Here is a 26799-nt window from a genome sequence, read left to right as displayed (position 1 = left end):
TGTAGTTCTATATTGGGTGATATGGTTAGGTGTCCTTGGAAAAGATTATGTGTTTTGGTCAGCTTTTGTATCACTGTGACCAAAACACCTAACAAGAATAACATTTAGAGGAAGGACAGTTTATTTGGTGCTCAGGGTTTTAGAGGTCTCAGTTCATGGATGGCTGACTCCATTGCCTGGGCCCAAAGTGAGGCAGAACGTCATGGGGAAGGGTCCAGCAGAGATAAGTTGCTTAGCTCATGATGGGATCAAGAAGTAGAGACAGAGGGTGTAGGAACCATAGGCAAGACGTACTCTTCCAGGCTCACCCCTAGTGACCCACCTTCCCCAGCCACCCCCAACCTACCTACAGTTACCACCCAGTCCATCCATTTAAACTAGGATGAACTGATTAGGTTAAAGCTCTACCTGTCTAATTATTTGATCGCTAAATATTCCTGCATCAACACAGGAGCTTTTGGGGGACCCTCATATCCAAACCATAAGAAAGATGAGGGAGTTAAGCCTACAGGTATTTGAAACTCAGGGCATAGCCACTGTGCAGTAGTAGCAGCAGCCTCTGGCCTGTTTGAGGAACAGTGAGAAGGTATGGTGGTGGGAGAGGTGTGTACAAAAGTGAGAGGACTAGAAGTAGAGGTCAGAGGATGTGGAGGTTGGACAGACCAGCATGGGTGGCCTTGTGGGCCTCATAAGGATGTTATCTTTTTTTTTTCTTTAAATGAAGCTACAATTTTGCATCCATGTTATTTATGGCCTTTGGATATATTTTTATACATGGAAATTCTGGTTCAGAGATATGCAAAAATTTATGGCCTTGGTTAAGTAAAAAATTTCAAGGGAATAGATTAGACATTTTTGGCTTTGTAGAGAAATCATTGCCCACATACTTAATCATTTCTTTTGGATAAATTCTTAGACATGGAAATGCTGGCTGAGAGTTATGTAAAATGTTCATGCCTTTGAGTGCGTAGAAGCTTTAAGGGAATAAATTATGTTTCTTGTAGGCAAAGGCCATGTTATAGAACTTTCTTGTAACTCTACTTCTTGTCCTCCAGCCTAGCAGAGTAACATTTACTGCAGAGCTTGCTGATTGAAGGGTGGAGTATCAATCTAGTTCCAGTCTTAATTGTTTCATATCCTTTGGAGCAAAGTCTGAGAGTTTTACCTGAGAGAAACTATGAGTGAGTTCCTAATGGTGAGCTCCCTATCCTCCTTAGGCTTATATCTGAGCAGGAAGAGATGGGCAATGAACAGTTTAAAAGGTCATTTCAGATGATTTTATATAAAATTGGAGAAAACAGGGCCATGTGACAGAGTAGCCTGATTCTGCAGCTATGGTGACACATTAAGGAGATGGAGTGACCAGAGAGCCATAGCCTCAGGGCACACATGCCTTTTTCCCTCTGGGTGTGGAGAGAAGCTGAAATTAGTTTTTTATGGGTTCGATTTCATCTTGTGGCACTGCATGGTATTGGATTCATGATGATGATCCCTGAATCAACCTCAGTGTCACCGAGGATGCAAAATGTGGAAACAATCCCAATGTCCATCAGATGGTGAATGGAAAAATAAAATGTGGTTCTATTCATATGAGGGAATATTATTTGGCAATAAAAGGAAGTAAATACCAACACATTGCACCATGTGGGTGAATCTCAGTAAAGTTATGCTGAGTGAAAGAAATCAAGTGCAAAAGAACACGCTATATATGATTCTACTTTCGTGGAATTTCTAGCAGAGAAGAATCTATAGCAACAACAACAACAAAAAATAGCTTAGTGATTGCCTGTGGTTGGGAATAGTGATAGGGAGAATCTGCAGATGGGTACCAGACATATTTTGGGGGTAATGGGAAGGATCTAAAAGTTAAATTGTGGTGATTGCCATAGGACTTTATATATTTATTAAAAATCATTGAATAATATGCTAAAAATGAGTAAATTTTTTAGGTGCATAAATTAAAACTATAGAGTGGTAGAAGTATTTGGTCATATATACTTGGATCCTTACCCTGGGTTATTCCAGATAGGCATGTGCCTTTGTGACTCTGGCTTTGGCTGAAGAACCTGGAGGGTCTGGCTTGTGCGTAAATATTTCCCATATTTTGTATAAACTTGCAGGTTTTAAGTAGAAAAAGATTATGTTTTCAAATGAACTCCTTGAATATGACACATTCTACCTTATGTAGACATTGTCACTGGCAGCTGTCACCCTGTTAACTCCCACTCTGGGCAGCTCATTCTGTAACCTTGACTAAATCAATTGGGAATGTAAGTTCATCCTGTGAGATGAGTCGGTGTGGCCTTTGTGCATGCACGAACTGTAGTCCTTTGATGGATTATGAGCATGCTGTGTTGTCTACTGCCACCATCATGGAGATAGCTAAAAAATAGTTACCCAGGCATGCCAACTTAAATGTAAAAGAATGGTACAGAGTGCAGTGGAAAGATAAGGTGAATTTTCTGTGATATCTAGAAAAGGGAACATAAGCAGCTGGAGATAGTGTCTTTGTTTCTATTTTACAAACACAAAAAGAACTAACTTTGTGAGCTCTTTTTTCCTTTCTTAAATTTCTACTGTTCGTACCACCACCACAGTAGCTATGGCTTCCTTTGCTTCTCACCTGGATTACTACAATAGCTCTGTACTTTCTACTTCTAGCAGTGAACCACTCTGCTCTCTGTTTCACCTTCTTAAGAACACTGTTCCATTGATCTGTCCATTTGTCACCGAATATGCACTCCAATCTTCTCGAATACTCAGTGATTCTACTGCAGGCCCTGTGCATTTTATCTTGGCAGGTTTGCTCATGGACTTTCCCCTTGTGGAATAACCTCCTCATAATGCTCACCTATTGAAATTGTAGCTCTCTCTCAAAGCCCAGCTTAGATGCTCTTTTTCCTATGTAAAGTCTTCTGTGATTCTCCCCAGCCAATTATGATTTTGCCATTTTCTGAATGTCTGCCTTGGGTACTTTCTATTTTGGTAGCTTGCATACCAGAACTTCGTAATTTATAGTCTCTGTAAGAGCAAGGATGGGCCTTACCCATCTGTGTAACCTTTTATAGAACTTTTTGATTTAATTACCTGCATAATCCAGTTATCACATAGATTTTTCTTCCTGAAAATAATCTTCCAGCAACTTTAAGCTTTTTTTCCCACATTTTTTGCTCTGTAAGTGTCTAACTGTGGACATTTCAAAAATTTCATCTTACTGCCATTGTGACCCTCATCTACCGCTTTTGACATACATTTTTTTAAATTTTTTTACCCAGGCCAGGCTTGTGCATTTGTGCCTTGGCAGGTTGATGGCTGTGACTGTGAATAATGAGTCAATTATGATCCAGCCTGGGGGAAAGCACAATTACTCCTGACTGGCCAGGCTGAGGTAATCCTCTCCTCCCTGTGCCCTTTCAAATAGAGAACATAAAACAGTTGGAATTCAGAGCACTGCAAAGGGAATTTAGACAAAACATTCATGTGCTGAATTTAGCTTCTTTGGACTTATCCTGATTTATGATTGATTGGTTTTTAAATTGCTTATTTAATCCTAACGACTATTGCTCCAGGGGAGGCCAGATACCAAGAAGCATGTGATCAAGAAGCAGTGGAGTAAAGTAGTTTGGCTGGAAAAATCAAGAGCAAATATTATTGTCCAGAGAAACATTGCTCTAGGCTAGCAGTATAATGTGAAAATCACCCTTTGACTTTCAAAGTACCCAACCTTGTTAGAAGCATGATTGCTTATCCCCTATTCTCTTATTAGACAGTTTTTTGCAATTGCCCTGAGTTGCATAGAATATTCTCCCCCATGAATTTATTCTTTCCTTCCAGCAGTGTATGCAGCATCTTGTGACTGGGGACATGCTCTTGATTTCTGTTGCTGTTGATAGTAGTACAGAGTAACAGACACTTGGAGGTTGCTCTCAGGATCTGCTCATGAATTGTGATGTTGGTTGTGCAGGTCTGAGAAAACTTTTCTCAAAGTGTGGAAACTCTTCTCAGCACACGGGCACTGATCTGTCTGGCTTTTGCATGGAGGAATTTAATGTTTTAAAAAAGTTTATTTCAAAATCAAGTTCTCCAAAAATAATCACCTTTATCTGGAAGATATATAATCAATATGTGGTTAATGTCTAATTTACCAGGGCATCAAAAGTTTTCATTTTTTTCAAGGAATGTGACCTTTTCCTTTTTTCTCAAATTAGAGGCTGAAGGTGTTGTGGTGGCCTTGTAAGGCCAGTCTGTTGGAAGCTTATCTGTTATCAAAAGGAAATTGAAATTCCATTGCTTCAGAATAATGAAACCTCTGAACACCTTTAGAAAAGCTTTGTCTCATGTATTGAAGTTTTGGCTCAGAAATGTCCAAAGAAATACTCTTTCAGGTCTCAACCTACTTGTTCTCTGAAACATTGCTGTTAGATTTCTAAGCTGTATTATGCCTAGCATGTATTTCAAAGGAAGAAACATTAGGGGTAAGATGAAAGGGTAGTAAGGAACTCTGATGAAAAACAGAAACAGAAGAAGAGGGGATGAACAGTTGGGTGGCACGTGTAGATTGCCACCAGGGTCACTCTGGGAGACAGCAGCTGGCTCTGCAATCAGACCGTCCACCACTTCAGGTTCTAGGCTATGCCAGCATCTGCCATTTTGACATTATCTTATTGAAAAGGACTTTTTCCTATCTCGTTCTGCCAATAGAGTTACTATGTACTTCGTTTGAAAAACGGATGAAAACCTTTATAAGGAGCTGTTTTGGGTGTTTGGAGGGAGATGGTATGTATTCTTGTGAAACTGATTTCAACATTTAGGAAGGAGCCTTAACCTATAGGTTTAATCACAGAACAAGTTCTTTACTGCGTCTTTTGGTGTTTTAAAAATTAAAACTATGTTTACAAAAGGGGGGAACTTTCAGAGTCGACAAGAATTTTGTTAGATCTGAGACTCCAACAATAGTGCAATGTCAACATCAGAAGCTGGGACTTGATTATATTTTGTTCTTTATTTCAAAGGATTTTTATTTTGTTACCTGTCAGATAACTTGAGAGTTTTACTGGAAATGGCAGAGGATTACATTGAGTGATCATGAGAACAAATGGAAGTTGTCCTTATAGAACATCTTTTATTTTCACACATTGCTGTGCTTTTCAAGTGTTTAAGTCAACACTTTTTACAACAGTGTTGTGCCAGGTTCATAGTATTTTCTTAATAAATAGTTGATTTAGCTTGTGATTGATTTTAAAGATGAACAGGGAGAACTGAAGCTGTTCTATGGCTTATTATAGCAGTGTACTGAGAAGCAGTGGCAGCCACAGGAAGTCTTCTCTTCCCTTGTAACTTTGGTGGAGTTTGAAGAACTCTTTCATTCCTCTTAACTCCTGTTTCCAAGGCTTTCCATGCCTATCTCGCTGCACCCTGTTCCCACTGCTCATAGTTGCCTTGGGGCTGATTTAGTACATCTTTGTGACTATCAAAGAGGAAGACATCTGGGAGTCCTGGACCACTTGGTCCTCCTTATTCTATGGTCACCTCAGCAGTAGTCTTAGCAACCCTCCCAACACCTTACTCAGTCTCCCAGCCCCACCATCCCTGGTACCCAAGGCTGGGACTTTATGCCAGAGTTGCTGGGGATTTGTTGGAGCAAAAGGCAGAGATCACCTCTTGTAGTGGCTAGTTAGAAGTTCTGATGGTAGTGCAGTAGACGGTTGTAGAGAGCTGGTCTGAGCATGTGTTATTCATGGATATGACCTTTTCAAGAGAAAGTGATACATTCAATATTTGTGTTTTTCCTCTGTAGCTTATTAATGACATTAGGTTAAGTTATGTCTGTTCCCCAACAGTATTTCAGTGGACATCCCCAGAAGTCTTAATTCTACCAACAACAGGGAGGGTATTCAGAAACAAACAAGGGATTTCAGCACTGGACTTGCACTGGGCTGTGATCATCACAACGGGGTCATCTCACTGATTTTGATGTCATGTAACTGATAGCTCAAGAGAAATGAGTGTGGGCACTTTGCCACTTAGGCTATCTCACAAGCCTTCATTAGAAACCCACCTGAGGAATGTACAACAAAACCATCCCTGCATCTGTGGAACATTTTCACAGTAGAGTCTCATAGGGCTTAGAGGAGGATTCCTGAAACCAACAATAGACAGTGGCTTGATTGCCGCCATTTGACTGCTTTTGGATTTTTTTTTTAATCATTCTTCTTATATTCTGAGACAGAGATTCCTATATTTGCTCTTGTCACCAAGCAAGTTCCAGTTTGGGACTATATCTTGCAGCCTTGGGTCTTCTTTGGCTAATTGTATGCTTTTCTTCTTCTTTTTTCTTTCTTGGACTCCCCCACCTCACATTTTCCATCTTTTTTCTTCTTCTAGTCTGAACCGTTTCATTCATTTGCTGTATTATTCTAGGTAGCAAAGCACAGTGGTTAGGAGAAAAAAAAAAGGGTCTGGAAAAAGAAGGCCTGGTTCTGATCCTTGAACAAATTACTTAATCTCTCTATTGGCCTTGGTTTCCTTATCTGTAAATTAAAGTGGGGATAGTAACAGTGTTGCAAGTTATAAATGCAATGATTCATGAGATGCTCATAAAAAACATTTTACTCAATGACTTAACACTCATTAATTTTAATATTCTCCTAATATTACTACTGATATTAAAAATAATTTTCTGGCTTAAGCTATTACTTCAGTATAATTGATGGTCATCTATTTACCTATAGTTATGATCTCTCTCCCACATTGTAGCCTACAAATGCAGCTACATTTGGGTCATTACTACCACAGTTTCCACTGGTAACTCAAATGCAGCATGACCAGAGCTAGATTTACTGTCTCTCACCCAACTTAATCCATTACCCTCCATTTCTGTTTAATGGTACCATAATATTAAAATTTTCTCAGTCTCTTAATTTTAAATTAATCTCAGGCTTTTTCCTTAGCCTAAGGAGATTATCATGAATGTGCATGGATTTTAATTCAAAGGTATTATTGTTTGTAATTTTAAGTAGTCCAGAAAAGACATTGGTTAAATAAAATACTTTGTATTTATATAACAGAATGCTTTATAACTTGAAATTACATGAAAGAATATGTAATAATATTAAAAGAAACATTGGCAAATTGTGTTATAATATGTGCAGCATGATTCCATTTTGATATTTAGGAGTACATGATTCATAATAAAAGAGCAGAAAGATAATCATTGAAAATATTTTGTTGTGGTTATTCTGGATCATGGGATTATGAGTTTGTTTCATAGTTTACTTTTTTCTTTTTAGAAATTTTCTAAAACTATCCATACATTGTTTCTATGTAAAGGAAAAAATCTCTAAAATTTAGCAAAAATGTGAGAAGTCTAAAAATGTCTAAAAGTCTTGCAAATACTGTATTTTATTGATCTTTTAACAATGACCAAGAATAGTGTTAGATCCATAGTAGGTACTTGTTAATAAATATTTGCTAAATGCTGAATGAAATAGTGTAATTCTGTGCATTTTTAGAAATAACTTTTGATAATTAAGAGGGCTTAATGCCTCAAGCATTGCTTGTATAGTTCTTTGAAAAGTATTATTTTTGGAGGAGGGAAAAATGAACACAAAATAAACAGAATTAGATGTGGTGGATACATTCTAATACTATACTACTTATCATTTCAGAAGATAATGTGACCAAAAGAGGAGCACTTGGAACTGACGCTTCTGGAAAAATATTTACCTCAGTAAAATTTACTCATAAAAATGAACCAAATGACCACCATCTTAGAAATACAACTGTATTTCATCAGACTTCATCACAATGTTCGGAAGAAGAACAGGTAATACTGTAGCACATTTTGGAAACAATATGAGAACCAGGGTGTTCTTCATAAATTAAAAATGAAGCCATAAGAAACACTGGACAGTCACTCGATTGGTAACTTCTAGTTCTAGGAGTGATATTGGGGCATTTTATTGAAAATCATGATTACATTTCAGTATTTTAGCAGTTGTCATTTATGACAGTAATTTGGTTATCCCGACTGTATTAAAAACCTTGTTGGATATGCCATCTACAAATTCTTGAAATTATTTATATCAAGGAAATTATTTATTATTTATAGCAAGGAAAGTTTCTTGCTCTACTTCTTTGTGTAGATTGGGGCTTTCTTTTACCTGCCCTAGAGCCATCTCTTGCTAACTTAAAGTAGAAAATGTTCTGGCTTCTGCAGTAAATGTTGGGTGTTCCCTTCCTAATCTTCAAGACTTTAGAAACTCTTCATATTCTCCTTGGCTTTGTTTTTACATTATCAAGGAATAATGGCAGCCATTGTCCTACTTTTTAAGCCGTTTAGTTTCTATTTCTGCCTTATCATGTCTTCTTTGTGATATTATAGACAGAACTATGTAAGAGATAATGTAATTATATAAGAGATTACACAAGGGAACAAAAATCTCCGAGTTAGCAATGTGTTAATAAACAGCAGAGGCCTATGGTTCCTTATTTCCAGAATTTGCTTTCAGTGATGATTGTGAGATAGGAACTGTTTTTTCTTAGAGGATTCATACTTTACTGGCAATTATTGGTTATTGGGTCTATAATATATATTGGTTCTTTGATCAGCATGTGAAAAGCAAAGAATTGCTAGATGGCCTTGTTTTCTGGTAACCTGAAGATATTGTATTGCATTCTCCGATTTGTCCATCACAGATTCCTTGGAAGGAATAGGAGGTGGGGAGTGTTCTGTTTCACACATGAAAATGCTGGGCTAACTGGTCTGTAGGTTACCTTGTAGATGAGGCTGTAGAGGACAGGAGTAGAAGTCACACCTCTTAAAACCTGCTCCCTGATTACTTCCATGGCTTAGAGAATAGTCTTTCATGAATAAGTAATTAACAAATCGCAGAAGATCAGCTTCTTTATTTTTAGTTGTTTCATGTTCCCATCAATATGTCCTCACTGTATTTTCAGATAGTGATGGATGAAGGTCAAAAAGTCGGCAGTTTCCTTCAAGGTGATCTGAACAGGGCAGGAAAGATCAAGGTAAGGCACAATTCAATTTTCTTGCATGGTAAAAAACCCATAACAAACAAACAAACATCATAAGACTCGTTTGCTTTCTTTTATACAAAGTTGGAGATTTCAGCACATTTTTCCTTGCTAGTGTCTCTCTTTTCTTTCTTTCTTTCTCTCTCTCTCTGTGTGAGTGTGTGTGTGTGTGTGTGTGCGTGTGTGTGTGTGTGTGTTTGTTTTAACTGGTGTTTGAATATCTTAAACTATTCTTGCTTGGCTTGGTTCTGGATATTTTTTCCTTAAAGCTTAACAAATAGAAGGGGTGCTTTGAGAAAGTAAAGTGTCCTCAATCTCCTTTAGCATATACCATTAAGAAAAATGACAACATAATATGATAGATATTCAAATTTTACTACTAAAACCATCATATGGCAGATACTTTTGGATGCCATGTAATAAACATATTCATATACTTATAAGCAATGGAAGTTACCATTTTAAATTTCTATGGAGTAGCCATGTCTGTTATTACAAGTAGAACTAGGAGGAGAAAGTCAGCCTGCTTTTGAATTGCAATTCTGAAGTCTAAGTTTGTAATTTTAAAGTATTTTGTTAGGCCCATGTTTAGGTCATGAGCACAAAAATGCATTTCGACCTTATGCTTTTACTACTTGTCATTTGTACCACTGGTGAAATCATCTTCTTATTTACACTCCTTGATATTCCCCTGAGATGAATTAGTTCATGTCTGAAATGTTACCATTTTGCTAATATAAAATGTCTCATTGTCAGCTTGCATTGGAAAGCAGTATTCCAGGTGGAATAGTTTTTCATTGAAATGCTGCTATTGTGTCTGTAAAGGTCACTTGCTCTGCTTTTTCCCTTTGAAGTAATTTTCAGTTTTAATTGTTTGAAAGAGAGCACACTGGCTTTTTTGCCCTGCTCACCTCTCTTGTGATTTACCTGGGGCAAGATGATTTTGTTCGGAATGAACTTTTCTCTCCTACTTTCTTTCTTTTCTTCTCTCTGGCTCTTCAACATTAAAAGGAAGTGGACTGTTATGTTAATAGCCAGATCCTCACCACCACCATTTGCTCAAGAAGCAATACAACAAAAACAAAAACCAGAAACCCTGTTTAGGACTATCTTGGTGGTAGTATAAATCCTGGGAGAGGATGTGGGACAAGGTCTCTTTTCAAAAACTCCCAACCTCTTTTTTTTTTCCCTTTCAGCATAGAGAGCTGACTATGATGCTTGCAAAATCCAGGCCAGCATCCAAATTTACTGCTTTTTTTCAGATGGGAGAGCACATGAACACAAAGGGTTTGAGCTGGAAGTCAGAATTGATGAGAAAAGTAGTTTCTGCTGCTCAGTTGAGTGTTGTGGAAGTGGATTCATTGACTTCATGGCATTTTTTTTCTTCAAGTCTAATATGCATAAAATAATGTTAATCCTTTTCTAGGTAGACAACTTCCTAGATTTAGAAGATTTTGATATGGATGAAGAGATTGAGCCCCAAATGAGCAAGGGTATGCTTTCTATTTCTTTTTCATACTGCTAACTACTTTACAAGTAAAAAAGTACAAATAAGGCTTTAGACAGCTTCCTTCCTTCCTTCCTTCCTTCCTTCCTTCCTTCCTTCCTTCCTTCCTCCCTCCCTCCCTCCCTCCCTCCCTCCCTCCCTCCCTCCCTCTCTCTCTCTCTCTCTCTCTCTCTCTCTCTCTCTCCTTACCTCTACCTCCTATGAAACAGGAAAAACTGAAGTTGTGGAAATTTCTGTTTCAAAAACAAATGTTTCTCCAGCTGGATCAAAGCCTTTGGAGGATTGTAAACCTTTGGTCTTAAGTGAAATGAAGCTGCCCTCTGTCCCCACAATATACCACATGATTGATTCTTGAGTGATTATTTCAAGTAGAGATAAGTCATAAAGTCATCTCCGTATTTCTCAGAAACACAGTGTTGTAAATGGAGGTTGTTTTTGAGAATAAGAAATAATGATGGCTCATAAAGATCATAAATATATCAGAAATGATCATAAAAATAAACTAAAAGAAAATCCAAATTTTTGTTTTTAAAAACTCTACATTCAATATGTAAATTACTGAAGATACAGACATGTTGCAAATGTTTTTTTGTGGGCATTTTTGCAATGGGCTGGACTGGTAGGGACTTCATGCTAGGCCATTGATGTTTATATGCATGATGGGTTTATCCTTTCCCTGTTAATATCTCTGGGTAAGCATAGGTATCCTTTGTTGATCAAAGGATCTTTGAAATATATTCAAAATTAGGGTTTCTTTTTTTTTTTTTTTAAAAAAAAAAAAACATCCATTTCTCATGTAATATACAAGAATGTCTCAAAAGTCAAGGTTAAACTTTAAGGACAGGTCAGTTGACCTAACTGATGTTTACAGTCTTTGGGTGGGTTGTGGTCATTGTTGGGGGAAGGGTGGGGTTTAAAAATTTTTTTTTAGTTGTTGATGGATCTTTATTTTATTCATTTATTTATATGTGGTGCTGAGAATCCACAACCCCAGCCTAGAAGGGTGGTTTTTTAAATACTCAATTAGGAGTTAAAGTGACTGGGTAGAATTGGCTTGGGAATGGCAACTGTCTGTAAATTGGTTGTCAATTCCTTACTCTGGCTTTGGGTGTTTGAATTGGTGAGACTTTGGTAATTAGAAGCAATCAGCACTTTTATTCCACTTCCAAACATCACACTACTCCACCAAAGCGTTGGTTCTCAGGCATTGTATTAACCAGTAGACTCTGATTTTAAGTTATTTATTTGATTTAAGTGCGGTCAGAGATCTAAAGGAATCATATCTTCCACGGAGGCTTCTCCAGCTCTATACCCTGGATGGCTCTGAATTGCTGTGGGAAGTATGGGGGCTCCCACTGGACTAGAAGGGAGAGGTAAGCACTGTTAGGAAGCAGTGCTTAGAGCAAGCACACTGTTTTGGGTTTGGGGTGACTAGGAGAAGGAAGCATGGTAAGAAAAGCAGATTCCTAGGTCTTGCTCCTAAGAGTCTAATTCAGAAGCTCTGCAGTGACATCTGGTGATCTGCATTCAGAACCCACACTCCATGCAATTGCATGTGGTTAGTTTGAAGATGACACTTGAAGACAGTTCTAATCTGCCTGTAATACATTTGCTATGTAAAATCAGTTTTATAAACACAGGTGTGTCTACTTTGCACATTTTTGTGGTGGTTTAAACTTATCAAAGTTTAGCAAAGATAAGGTCTGTATATTGACATAAACCAATATAGCCAGCAATTCCGATTTAATCTTTTAAATTAGCCTTTTAACCTTTTCCTTTTATTGTTGCATCTTTTTCTTTACACATTTTCAAGTTGCATCTTTTAATTACCAGATTTATTCCTTTCTTCATAAAATGAAATATAAACATCTCACTAGTATGATTTTTCCAGAAAGCAGATAACAGGCAGTCTTGCATTTGTATATAAAGGTTACTGAAGCTAAACCAAATCTCAGTGGACTTGAACGAACTGGTCAAGACCCTCCCACATGTAAAATAATGTACAAAACCCCTGCTGAAAATCGATCCAGGCTTCAGTGATTTATTCTAATTACCCAAAAGACTACCAGGGCATCACAATTTTCATACAATCTGGGTCACTTGAAAGGAAAAAAGAAATTAAATAATTTGTGCCAAGGTGAATTTTAGTTTGGGCCTAATTTGTATTACACTTCAGGAATGTGAGCAGAAGGCAAATATTTATATCAGATGGGAAATGTGACATTTTAAATAGGCAAGTTGCTTGTATAATTTTGGCAGCTGGGAAGTTTACTGATTAGATTCTGTTGTTATTGTTTAAGCAACAGACTTGCCTGGGGCAACAAGGAAGTGAGTTGCATATTGTTTTTCTACCATTGATTTTATTTGTTCACCTTATTCATTCTCATAAATATTCTCTAAGATTCAGGAACGAGATTCTTTCTCAATATTTGGATTAGCATTTTGGCAGCCCAGGTGGAGAGAGTGGAGACAGTTTTTCAGAGGAACCAACTTTGTGCAGTGGTATTGAGCAGTTTTCTGAGGGTGACATTTGCCAGGATGCTAGGTGCCCTGTGTTTATTTGACATCAAGTTAACCAGTTTTTCTCCTTCAAATTAAAGGTAAGGTAGTTAGCCTGGTGACTGTCATGCCTCAGATAACAGTAGCTCAAACTGTTCTCCAGCAAAATTATAATTTTGGAATAGCTGTTAGTTGTTATGCTGAGGCCATTAAAGTAGGAAGACTCTTCTGTTCATTGTTATGATTATGATTATTTTTGCCTCCGTAGTTGATCCTACCTCTTTTCTGGGCTGAGTGCAGATGGCTCAAAAGATTATTTTTTTGAGGTCCAGTTGTTAAAATCATGCTTTCTTCTATAGGTCTCTTGACCAGTGGGTGGATTTATATGGTAGCTAATTGTGTTGAATGAAACAGGCACTGATTACTGCTCAGTCATTGGCAGTAATTTTTTATTTTTAAGTTCTCTAGTACTTCTAATCATTTTTAGTTAAGAAAGGGTGAGTACATACAATTTTAAAAAATTCCTTAGTTATCTGCAACTTTAACCAATTTTGGGCAACCTATGAATGACCAGGATTCTTATTCAACAAATATTAGAAGTACAGCTGGTCCAGAACATAATGAAGAATGAAAGATAACGGATTCCCCTCCTTATAATTCACAATTCATTGGAAGAATTAGGCACTTATCATGCAATCACAAATATATGATTATAGATTGTTCTAGATCTCATGAAAGCATAGGGCAGGGGAACTTTAGTTTGTCTAAGGTATCAGAAAAAGCTCTCTGAAAACCTAAGATCCAAAGGATGAGTAACCAAGAACTAGATACTTGGGTAGGTGAGGGTAGGGGAGAGAGGAAAGTGTAGGAGCAGCATGTGTAGAGGTCCTAAGCTAGGAGAAAAGGGCACATTTCAGCCAACTTAAAATTTAGACATTTTATTTTTTTATTTAGAACTATTAGAGATCATTCTTTCATGGCCTTTCATTCTGTCATATTAGAGACCATCCTTTGATGGCTGGTCCTGTATTGGAGAATCTGCCTTAGTGGTCTGATGTCTGTTCCAGGTATCAGTATTTGGAAAGCTCCCCAAGTGATTCTAAGGTGCAGTTACAGCAGAGAGTCATCTCTAGATGGGAGTCTGGCGGTGTTTCTCTTGGAGTTCCCATTTATGGAATGTGGGGGTATGAAGCTACACCTGGGTGCCAGCTGTGCAGACCTTCTTAGTGGGGAGTAATCAAATGTCTAGGCTTGAAAGGAAGGCCTGCTAACAGAAGCCCAATTTTAACTCTGGACAAGCCCAGTTTTCAAAATCAGCTCTGCCAGTAAGTTAGAAAGTTTATACTTTGATTTTTATTATTCTAACTCCTGCATACATTTATCTTTGTACTTGTACGATAGATGGTTATGATTTACTATTGCTGTCAAATGCCCCATTCATGAAGTAAGTCTTCCCTATTTTTCCCTAACTTCTACTTGGATGAGCAGTAATTTTCTTCTGCACTTCTACTTTCCTTTGTTCTGCATCTTTTTTTTTTTCTTTGCAAAGTGTGTTTTAGGTTGCTTGTAAGCAGCATAAGGTTTATATAAATGCATTTATGTAAACACACATATATACATATACACATAGACACATATTCTAAATCTATATTTAATCAGAATGTGTTAGTTCACTTATATTTAATGTAGTGAAATTATTTAGATTTAAATCTATTATCTTGCTATTGGGAAACTTGCCTTGCAATGTGGGAACTGTTGGGAAACCCTGAGATCTATAGGTCAAGTGTGTTGATAGGTGCACTGATGTTGCAAAAGCACTGATTGGTGGAGAAGCTGGTACCTTAGTGTCAATTAAGGTAGTTGCACCAAAACATACTAGTAGTTATAAATAATTTGTTATAAATTTACAGTCAAAACAAATGCCAATTTCCATTGAAAATTCCCTTGATGAAGTAGTAAAAATTCCTCCTTTTTCTAAATCTTGGTTCTCTGAAAGCCTAAGATGATGTGTAATGATTTATGTGCCGAAATAGCAAATTCCCACAAAGCACTTCTGCTGCATATGGAGATACACTGGTTGTCTTATAGAAAAATACAAGTGATTAAGTGGTATGCTAAACTAGTTTTTCCCTTTCATGAATCACCATTTTTATTTGAAAGAATGACTGACACACAAACTATAGTTCTGCAAAATGAGTGATGTGATTCTGTCTCTTCAAGGAAAGCAACTGATAGTATTCATTGCTAATGACAAAATTGGCGATAGATCAAGTGAAATTAAAATTTTAGAAAACTTATATCCAGTACTGTGAGCTTGATGGCTTCTCAATATTTGAAAGCTTTTTTGGTAAAAATGCTGATATAAACTAATGTGGTTTTTATTCTGCATAATGAAGTATGTCAACATTTGGAAGATCTGCATAACACAGTGAATCAATATTTTCCAAGTAAGCAATTCATGATGTTACAAAATTTTGCATAGAGGAAATAACCATCAACTTGTGAGATAGACCAATGGATTTTAATGACTAATGTGAAAAATTTAACAATATGGTTTCAGATTTTTTTTGCCAAAACTAACTTTTAAAAAAACCCTATCATTTGTCACCTTCTGGTATAGTAATGAAAAATATTTATAATCATATAAAAAAGACAAGATAAATTTTCCCTTTCCAACTACTTATCAGTGTAAGAGTAGATCTTTGTTTACTTTAACTGAAACAGGATATTTTAAAAATTGAAGAAACAAATATAGAATTCAGCTTTCTTCCTTAAGCCAAACATTAAATAGATTTAAAAAAAATAACACTTGTCACTATTTTCTTTGTTTTGGGAAAATATGTTTTTTATGAAAATATTTGGATATGTAAATAGGATTAATTTTAATGATTCATTAAATAGTATTGGAATGTTTGTGAGCTTTAAAGTAGTATTCTGATTAAATATAGATTTAGAATGTATGTATATATATAACCCATATATACAAAAGCTCTTTGGGATCTTAAATAATTTTTAAGAACCACTGAAGTAGACTTTCCTAGCTGGCAGCTATGTGTTGAGGGATGGCTAATGCATTTCTTAAACATATTCCTTTTGGATGTAGAAGTCTGAACTTTCAGGAACTATCAGCTATTTTACATGGTAACTGTTACAGTTTGGATATGAAGTGTCCCCCAAAGATTCATATATTGATATATTCATATATTGCAACAATGCTCAGGGTGCAATTTCAGCAAATTGATAGGATCCTGAGGGCTCTGACTTCATCAGTGGATTAATCAATCTTCAGATAGCTCAATGGACTGCTGGGATGGGGTAGAAGCTGTAGGCAGGTGGGCATGCTGGGGGAAGCAGGCCATAGGGTGTACCCTTGAGGACTGTGTTTTATCGCCAGCCCTTCTTTTGTTCTCTTCTCTGCTTCCTGGCTGCCATCAGTTGGGCAGATTTTCTCTGCTAGGGCCTTTTGCAATGATGTTCTGCCTCACTCTGGGTCCAAAGCAGAACTGACCAGGCCCTGAAACCTCTGGAACCAGGAGCCAGAATAAATCTTTCCTCCTCAAAGTAGTTTTCCTCAGATGTTTGTCATAGTGATGAAAAGTTAACATTAGTAGCAAATGAACAGATTGGTTAATTTTATAAATATGCTGGGCAGATTAAATGTTATTGTAGTCTGAATTAGATTGGTGACTTTTTAATATATCAGATTACATGGATAATAACCTTTGACTTGCTGATCATTGACTAAAATCAATAGACAAATGACATGAATACATAGTTCATAAATATTAGAAATTCTTCAGTCTGCCCACCAAATTCTTCATTCTTAAGATGAGATTAAAATGTTCCAATCAGTCTTGCCATTCATTTCTGGAAGTTGCCCTGTGGCTCATATCAGCCAACACAGTGACATTTACTTAGGATAAAAATGAGGCTTTGGATGTTTTAGAGATAATAGTTAGGATTGGGTTAAATCTCTTAAAACACTTCAGTTTTAGAAAGTTTTACAAGGAATTTCAGAAATCCTATTCACCACCATCAGTGAATCCAATAATTTTTCCTCCTGAGAGAATATGGGCTTGTGCATAAATAACATACCTACAATTGTAAAATGGCTACAAGACTGCAGCTTTCTTCGTAACATGTACCCTGCTGGGCTGTTTTTGTTCATGTCATTTTACCCTTTTGTAAATCTGTCATCTTCAGAGTTGGAGACATTCAATTTTGTTCTCGATTATTCTGACTGATTTTAAATGTGAAAGAATTATCCTGTAATAATCTTTCATTTTTGAGGGAAAATCTACAAAATCCTATTGGCAGGTCGACTCTTGATCCTTTCTGTTCAGTTTAAAAGCTGACCCATAGGGAATTCATCTCCTGTTTCCAGGTATTGGTTGTGAATTCACTATGCAGAAGGTACTGTGTTAGGCACCAATAGATATGCATTGGTGCATTTCCCTTTACACTGAAGAAACAAATGACAGGAATTTAACATGTGGAGCATACAGTCTTGTTGTTTTGAAAGAATTGTTCCCATGGTAGTAGAACTGTTGTGAAACAAATTTTGTTGAAAATCCTACCTTCTTTGCAAATAGATTGGGGAAGTGAAGAGTTTTAGTAAAGCGAGTATAGCCGTGTCCTCCTCACAGCACTGTTTGTCATTCAGAACAATGATCTTAAATAGCCTTGGAAGTATGATTGATTTTGATTTCACATTTGAACTGATGCTGCACTGGCAGCTAATGGGTCCAGGAGATATTGGTTTTCACATTAAGAGATCTGAAATTTCTCTTTCTTGTCTTGTTGTGGCAGGCCCTAGCCAGGCTTGGATCAGTCGCCACTCCACAAGGAGCTCAGTGAGGGAATTTAGCTTTGAACTCATAAACAGGTTCATTACAATGCCACTCTGTCAGCCAGCCATATTGGATTTAAACGTTACTTCTCTGTGTATACTCTGCTATATAACCAAGATAATGTGCTATAGTAGTGACATTTCTTGACCCTGAGTTTAAGTGTATAATTTGATCAAGTTAAATAAAACATGTAATGAAAATGCTTATTTTTAGAAGTTCATGATTGACATCATAGGCTAAAATATGAGCTCGTGGATAGACTGCTTGGCTCTGCTCTTTGTTGCTGTGGAATCTCGAGCAAGGTTATTCAGTGCTCAGAGCTCATTGATTGCAACACAGGAAATAACAGAGCAATTGGGAGGATTAGCTGTGTTAATGCATATAAAGTGCTGGGCATGTAAGTGTTGGCTGGTATCATTGTTTTTATTTCTGCTAATGAGTGAGATCATATTCTAAGATTTCAAAAACTGATCATAGCAGAGCTACCCTTGTCACCATCTCCCCACTGCAATTCTCAGTTTCCAGACTATGTCCCAAGAATTTATGAGGATATTTTTGTGAGGGTGATATCTACTGTGGTGAGAGATGCATTTCAAATATTAATTTCAGTTTTTGAGGATCAGTACCTGCTCAGTTATCTCCTTATATGTGCTGCCATTGGCAACAGCCAAGGCAAGCCTGTTGGTAATTAATCAGTTCCACTGAGGACTTAATTAGCAGCTTCATTAGGATCATCCTCGAGTAGCAAGCAGCAGAATCCTGAGCCAGCTGAAAATTCCTGGCTAGCTCTGGCTAGCCCCTCTGGCCTGATGGAAATTCAGACTGAGGAAGAAACCTGTTGTGCTTCCATTTATTTGTCTTCCTTCAAGAAGGCTGTGGAATATCACTGGTTGTCTGTGATGTATTCATGAACTATGTGAAGATAAGGGAACATATCCATTTATAATGAATTGGCCAGAAAACCAAGATTGGTTATTGAATTCTTGTGTTTGGGCTGAGCAAGCAGGAAACAGGTTGTTGTTTGCGAGTGTTGAAAATGAGACCATGCATTTTGAATATGACAGAGTACTTCATTTTTCTGCTGAAAGTTAAAGTACTTCCCTTCTAGCATCATTGTTTTATAATATATATACATATATATATATTTGAAATATTGCTGTATTGTTACGGGATGAAATCAACACTTTTCTTTTTCTTCACCCCTAAGGAAAATATGGGAAAATGAGACAAAAGTAGCATCTTCCTTGTTTTCCTGTAGAAGTAGAAATTGGGCTAGGAGTGCAAGGCACAGTCAAGGTACTCCAGAACCAGCATTTCTGCCAAACCCTTTGGATGGATTGTAACTTTGCAACAGTAAGATAAAAATAAATGCATCAGCATCCTATTTTACAGAAAGGGTATCCCTGGAGTCAGTTTCTCAAATGAAATGGGCCTGTTTTGCATGGGCATGTCTAACTCACTTTTTTGACTATTCTAAGGTTTTTAGATGACTTAGGTAAATTATGGACTTAGCAGAGGATCATTTGAAACCTTTGTATCCAACAGATTTCCTGCTGCTTCCAGGACAAGTGGAAGAGGATGTGAGCACCAGTGTTTGTTCTTTCATTCCTTCTGTGGACAAGCCTCTCGCTGCTGAGGGGAAGCCAAAGCCCACTGTTAAGAGAACAGAGAAGCAAGCAGAGGAGGTACTGCACAGGGAATTCATTTCAACACAGCCTGGATTTTGTAATTTGTCCTTTTTATACCCATGTGCTTTTGTATTTTTCTCAGGTTTGGGAAAATTTAGAATTGAAGTAGTTTAATTGATCCCTCTCACTTTCATGTATCTCTAATGTGTATATTTCTTTTTAAACCCATAGAACACTTGTTTTTTTATGTGGAAACTATTTTTGTTTAATGCTGAATGCAAGGCTATAGAACAGTACCACCTAGGGACCACAAATTAGAAGGAACAGACAATTTCTTATCTCTGTTAGTCTGAACTGGCCATGTTTCTTATTATCATTATTTCTAAGGTACTGTGAACCTTTTTTGTATTAGTTAAGGTCAGTCAGGCTGTTATCACAGAGAATCCCAATAATAATTTAATGGGAAGTAGAAGTTTATTTCTCTCATTTGACAGTCTGTAGAGGCTCTGTCTGTAGAGGCTCTTAAAGTAACCAGGTGGCATCATCAAGGACCCAGTTTCTTTCTCTCTGGATGTCCACTACCCCTTGGGAAAATGTCCTCTTCTGCATGTCCTCCTCTGAATCAGGTCACCTTTATAAATGCAGGGGTAGGAGATGGGAGCTTGGGAGCAGTATTCCACTGCAAGGCTGAGGACCCAGGGCCCTTCGTTGCTGCTCACATTCCTTTGTCAAACACTTAGTTGCATCTTCATGTTTAGCCACCGAGGAGCCTGGGAAATGTCATCTAAACATATGCATCAAACACAGGGAAGAATGGAATCTCTGCTCTACATTTACTTTCCCAGATGTAAAACTTGGAGGTCATCTTTTGCTATTATTTTGCGACTCTTCTATGCACTTAGCAAATGTGCAGCAGTAGAAGTTGACGGTGGTGCAGGGAAGTTACCTTTCTCACCCTTCTTGCTCTAAGGTAAAGGGAATCAGGCACAAGACCTTGCTAAGGGCTCTTCATTGTTACTTTCTAATAAAACCCCTAGGACCACTCTTGATTATTTTAATTGATCAGGTACTTGTCACTAGAAGACATTCTGTTATTGAATTACTCATTCCATCAGAAATAATCCACACATTTCAGTTTTAGATTGCTCTTTTTCTCATAGTATTTTTGTTCACTGACATCACAAAAGTATACCCCAGGATGCTTGAAGGCTTATATTAAACTCCCAAATTGGTTACCAGAGAAATCGATTGGGACAGCCACTTTTCAATATGCTTTTTGAATTATAGATTGCTTTCTCTGAGTTGTAAGGAGCTAAAATTGCAAGGTTATTTCTAGCAGAAACCTGTTTCTTTTGAAGACCCATTTATGTTCTTGACTTCAGTTGTGACTATACAAGTTATTGGACTGGCTAGTGGACATGGAACCTGATACTTTATAAGAATTTGATTATACCTAGGTGCAATTATAGAATATACATATTGTAGGACAATTATAAAAATTGTCATAAAGTGTTTTCAGTTAATGGGTTAAAAAAAGCTTAATGTTCGCTGAGATCTATCCAATAGCCAGTGAAATACAAATTAAAACTGTCTAAATGTATTTTAAACCTGAATATAAATTTCTTACTTTTACAGAAAATATAAACATTTTTTAACATTGGAATTAAAATGATATGAAAAGTTTTTGTGTTGGCAAACTTCTCAGCCATCAATGAATGACTTTTGGTGTCTTTGGAATATCCAGACTAATATTTTGGTTGGAATTTTTATTTCTAATCATTACTTTTTTGAGAGGCTTTCCACTCTAGATTCACAATATTACACCATCTGTTTCTTGGTTTAATAGCATTAATCTTATTTTAAAGCATCTAATGTCAGTAAAAGAACATAATCATTAGTTTCCAGAAATATGTTTTGTAAGGGCCTACCAGAAGGCCATTTGGGGGCTGGAAATGGTACTTGCTTTCTGTGACTTCAGTCTGGAAAGATGAACATTTGTCCTGAATGTCCTGCCTTCCTCTTACTTGCCTATTAAGAGCCCATCAACTTTCTGATATGGATTGGGTCATTTTAAAATGTTCCCCTTTTTAATTATGGTTTTATAGGCATGTATTTTCCTCTTAGAGTCCAACATTTTCCAAGAACTTTCCTCTTCTTATTTGTAAATAACTTCTTGCCGTGGTTGCTCTATTTTGAGGAATCTTGGAAGTTTTGAACACCTTTATAGAGCAAAATGAATTCACATTGGAAAGAGGAAAAACTGTAGAAGCCATAGAAGAAGTCACAGAAGAAACTTGAGTTGTGTTTTAATAGGAGATCTCCTATTTTGCCAACTGTGAAGAGAGTTTATTTACCATATTATTTTGTACACTTGCCTACAGCTAAATGCTGCCATTATTGACTTGAGCATGAGTTCTGTTTTCTTTAATTTGCCTATGTGGTACTATGAATGAAAATGTGTCTAACAGTGTCTCTGTTAGAATAAGTCACACGAGTAATTTAAAGGAAACTTGGGGTTTTCTAATAGTGCACAGATTCGATTCTCTGAGAGGCTACAAAAAGATTTCAATTAGATTTGAAATTAGACACCTGAAATCCACACATTCCTCTCAGCTCCTTGGGCAAAAATAACAAGTTAATAACTTAATTCACAAGGTTTTTTGTTTGTTTGTTTGTTTGTTTAGCAGCAGGGGAGTTAGTGTTCTACTGAACAAATTCTTCTTTGAAATAAATCAGAATTTCTGTTTGGAATTGAAGACCTTGGAGTCTTAATAGCTTAGAACCCTAAAATGAACCCAGCTTAGAAGAAGAGAATTCTTGGAGTGCACTTCAGCACCCACAAGTTGAAACACAGAAATAGAAATCCAACCTTGGTGTATTTTAAAAGCTATCACTTGGGAGGTCACAGTGATGTTTTCTGAACTGCAGTCCTCCTTTGAATCACATATGTGTCCCTTGTCTTGGAGGAGTGTAAATTCACTCAAGCATGTCTTCATAAGCTTATTAAGTTCAAATGCAAAAGGTCAGAATGAGTGTTGATCTTGGTACCATACAAGACAGGCAATAAATATTTATGGAGTGAACAAATAACATGGTTGGGGTCATTTTCTCCTTTCTTCTCTCTCGATTCATCCCCTTCAACTTGCAAACGTGTTCAAATCTCTCTCAACCTCAACAAACCGGAACAGAACAAGGAAAAGCAACCTTCCCTTCCCCTTGGACCTCTCTTTGGTTACTGTGTATTTATATTTATTTTCTCTCTTCCTCTCTCTCTTCTTCTGTCCCTCCTCCCCCCAATTTCAGAAGCATTAGGTTCTACTAGTTGATCTTCCTTCCTTTCCACTCATTCAGTGTGGTGCACAATGTGCTTGATCTCCATCAACTCCCTGGATGTTATCAGAATGGAGAAACCAATTACTTCACAAAGATCCCATCGAGTAGACACTTGCAATCTTTATTTTAATGGATCCCTGTACTGTGACACCACTGATCTTCCCCTGATGCTCTTTTTTCACTTGTTCTTACTTCCCTGTTCTCTGACTGTGTACTTCTCTGATTGTTCTTCTCTGCCACCTTTGGGTTTTTTTCCCCATCCATCCTTAATGAATTGGTGTTCCCCTGGGTTCCTGCTTAGTGTGGTTTTTCCTATGCTACATACTTGGGTGCATTTTGATATTAAATCACTACCTGTTATGTTTCCAAATCAGTATCTCTAGCTTTAGGCCTTTTTTTCCTGAGCCTTAGGTTTGTATATTTAAGTGATCTCTATCTGGCTTCTTTCAGGTACCTTGAGTTCCAACATGTTAACCACTGAACTCATCTTTACCTGCTTCCCTTCCTATACTCTTCTCCCTTCAGCCATTTCCATATCTAGTCAGTCATCAAGCACTGCTAATTTTACTTTCTAAATATTTTTTTCAATCTTTGCTACCCTTGCCCTGTTCTCATTATTTCTTGCCTAGACTGCTTCAGCAGGATCTCAGTAGCCTTCCATCTCATGCCCCTCAGATCTACCCTCTGTTTAACCTTCACAGTGAGCTGTGTTGATACAATCTCCAAGAAGGCAGGGCATCTTTCTTTTTTGTACTCCAGCTCCTATTTTATTGTGGGCACTCAGTAGACAGTTGAATAAATGAAGGAGTTTAGCTGAAATGCATAGAGGACCAAGTGTCCGCCCTGTTTAAAAAGAAAATCCTTCGGGGACTTTCCATCTTCTCTATGATGACTTGGCATTATTGCCATCTCTTGCCACTTTTTTTTTACAGCTTATAGTGTGAAAATGCTGAACTCCTTTCAGATGCAGGAATGTGCAGTTCTGCATCTTATTTTTAATCCTGCATTTCCCCTGCAAAGCTGTTTCCTCTCTGCCTTGTTACCTTGTACACCCTTTCTAGCAGTCTCGGCTTTCTTTCCAACCCCCTCCAACCTGGTCTGGGGAAGTGGCCCTTCTCTGTCTCCATCACCTCTTATCTATACCATTTGTGCTTACCACATTTTATTATAGTGATTGTTTATGTATTTACCTCATTTGTCTGTGATTTCATACAAGTCTTTATATTTGTATTCCCAGCACCTTACACAATGCCTAGAATTTAAAGGAACAGAGTTTGTGGAAAGAATGGAAAATAGCTGAATGATTCCTCTAATATTTTGACTCAGGGATAAACTGGCCATGTGGAATTATATCCCCTAAATGGTGTAAAATATCCGGAGTATCATATTTGGCCATTGCAAATGTGAAATTATTGTATCTTTGGTTTCTTGCCTTTCTATTTCAGCATTTAACAGACTACCCAGGAAAATAATTTAACAATATCAGTTGTTAATAATTCTTAGTTTCTAAGTGAAGAAATTATATATTTAAGTATCTTTTTATACCCAAAAGTTTATTATAAATGAATAAAAATCTTCACACTGGCATTTTAAGAATGAGTTTATAGCCTGGCACAATGGTGCATGCCTGTAATCTCAGTGGTTTGGGAGGCTAAGCTAAGGCAGGAGTATCACAAGTTCAAGTTAGTCAATGGCAGCTCTTGCCATTACTTTTGTCAAGAAAGCATGTGGGTACTTTCTAATAAAAAGGGAATGACTCAGCCAATGGAATTTGTTCTCTTGTTGCTTTACTAAGAAAGGATGGTAAATGGCTGGTTGTTTGCTCTTAGCACTGCACACCTAACTACAAAACATGCCAAACAGATAGCAGAAATCTACTTTTCATGATTTCTTTTTCACCTGGGGCAGCAGTGTATAGTTTCTGAGCAGTATGCTCCATTTTTACAGACATTGCAAAAGCTACTCAATGAGATCATCTTCCATGCAAGAATATTTAAAGCAGACTATAGTTTCAGGATATGTATTTTTTTCATTCTTTCATGAACCATAGTGTTCAGTAGCACTGTACATATAGAGTTAGATAGAGGTGCAGCTTGATTTATTGTATCACACACACCATTTGGAGGTTTTTTTTAGCGCATGATATAATGAGATGTAGGCATTCTTTTTCTGTTTATTAGAAAATATGCTTTGTATTTATTTTCCTTTAGAAAATCTTAAAGACTCACAAGTTTTGAATAAATAGATAAAATTTATTTTATCTCTTTGCAGCTACTCTAACTTTATGTAAGCTGTTATATTTTTTTAAATTATTGGTAGAAAAAAATGGGATTCTGAGCTTTTCAATTTAAGATAATGCTGTGTGTTTTCATAGCTATTGTTATTAGCTAGGTATTATGGGTATTATCTGAAGAATGATAATAAGGGTAGTCTGTTTTTATCTTTGAAAATTGTGTCTTATTAATATGGGTCTTTTTAGTAAACGGTGAAAATGTACTTAAGGTTGGTCCAATCTTAAGGCATATTTTCTCGCATTTTAATGTGACTCCTGTTTTCCCACGTGTGTCTCTATCCCTGTCACTACAAGTGGTAAAAAATGTAATGGTAATGAATGTGTGCTGGGGAGACTTTCTGATTCTTGCCTTGGGCAGAATTAGTTAATGATATTCATTCAGATACAGCATGGTACAAATGGGGCATATTAAGAGTCCTAAATTAAGTCCTGAATAATTACATTTATTTCTTTACTTAAAAACAGCTTAATTAGATGAGAATGTTGATGTCTAAAAAAAAATTTAATTAATTATTAGTAGGGAGTTTGTGTTTTCAACTTTATCTTCATTTACAATAATTATTAATGTTTTTCTTCCTTTGTTACCTTTATAGATATTTGGTGATGAAGTCCAGCCCTTCTCACTTGATGAAGAATTTGATTATGACAATGTGGCTCTAACCCCCAAGTTCACTGCTGCAGAGATGGAGACCATCAGAGAGCTGTTGAAGCAAGAGAGAAAGAACACCAACACAGACCTATGACTGATTTACCAAAGCATCTCTGTTTATTTTGTTTTGTTTTTAGTTCTTCAAGCAGTATCAGAGTAAATGATAAGCTAGCCATAATTCCCTTTGTGGAAATCTATACGTGTGCCTTCATTTTTCAGAGTTATTTCTCAGTTAGGAGAGAGGGCAACTGACCAGAGAGCTGAGGAGGTGGCCTTATCCTGACATATTGTTGCACCCTGTGACTCCTGGGGATGGAGAAGGAAATGGGGACAGGAAGTAAGAATTACCTAAGGGATTATTGATGAGAGCACAGCACAGGGTGATGCACAAGGGTTAAAGTGAAAAGTGCAGACAGGAGCACTCCTTTCTGGGTGAAGGACAGTCACACCTGGGAAACATGTTGTAATACATAGAGGAAAAGTGCTCACAGAGGTCAGAGATGGTGGCATCAATGTGTGCGTTGAGAGAGCTAACTTCTGGAATTGATTGGGCTTCGCAGAAAAAGAAGGCTTCTGAGAATTGATTATATGTCATATATAGAATTCTCCAATTTGTTATTAGTGTTAAACCATGTGTGATAGTTACAAAGTACAAAGAATGATTTCTGTATCCAGAATCTTTTAAATTTGAAAAGGCAAGACAACTAGAGAATATTGGAACATTGGAATGCAAATAACGCAGACCACCCACAAATGCATCAAGGAAAAGAGGGGTGAAGACCCAGAACAAGGGGGAATAATATGCATGAAGTAATTTTTAATGTTGAAGGAATCGGTAACAAATCAAATGTAATTAGTCTTTATTGGTTTTCTTGCCTCTTTTAAATAGATTTTGTTTTTTAAAGTAGTTTTAGGTTTACAGCAAAATTGAGGAAGAAATTAAGAGCGTTCCCATATTATTCCCTGCCTGCTCCCTCCCTGACTATCAGCACCCCACCCCACTG

The 26799-nt window shown here is 37.1% G+C and overlaps 1 protein-coding gene across 1 annotated transcript in view; it reads left to right on the top strand.

The window, feature by feature from the left end:
- Iftap (intraflagellar transport associated protein) overlaps positions 1-25973 on the top strand; it is a 57696-nt gene extending 31723 nt beyond the window's left edge. The window contains exons 3-7 of the mRNA XM_013359617.4: positions 7668-7825; positions 8959-9030; positions 10463-10529; positions 19438-19577; positions 25740-25973. Coding sequence (XP_013215071.1) covers positions 7668-7825; positions 8959-9030; positions 10463-10529; positions 19438-19577; positions 25740-25889 — 587 coding nt within the window. The 3' untranslated portion in view covers positions 25890-25973. The remainder of the gene's footprint in view (positions 1-7667; positions 7826-8958; positions 9031-10462; positions 10530-19437; positions 19578-25739) is intronic.
- Positions 25974-26799: the final 826 nt, after the last annotated feature.

Source organism: Ictidomys tridecemlineatus, chromosome 4 (genome assembly GCF_052094955.1).
Source record: "Ictidomys tridecemlineatus isolate mIctTri1 chromosome 4, mIctTri1.hap1, whole genome shotgun sequence".
Lineage (NCBI taxonomy): Eukaryota > Metazoa > Chordata > Mammalia > Rodentia > Sciuridae > Ictidomys > Ictidomys tridecemlineatus.
The sequence above is the reverse complement of the archived record's forward strand: the minus strand, read 5'-3'. Positions and strand labels throughout refer to the sequence as shown.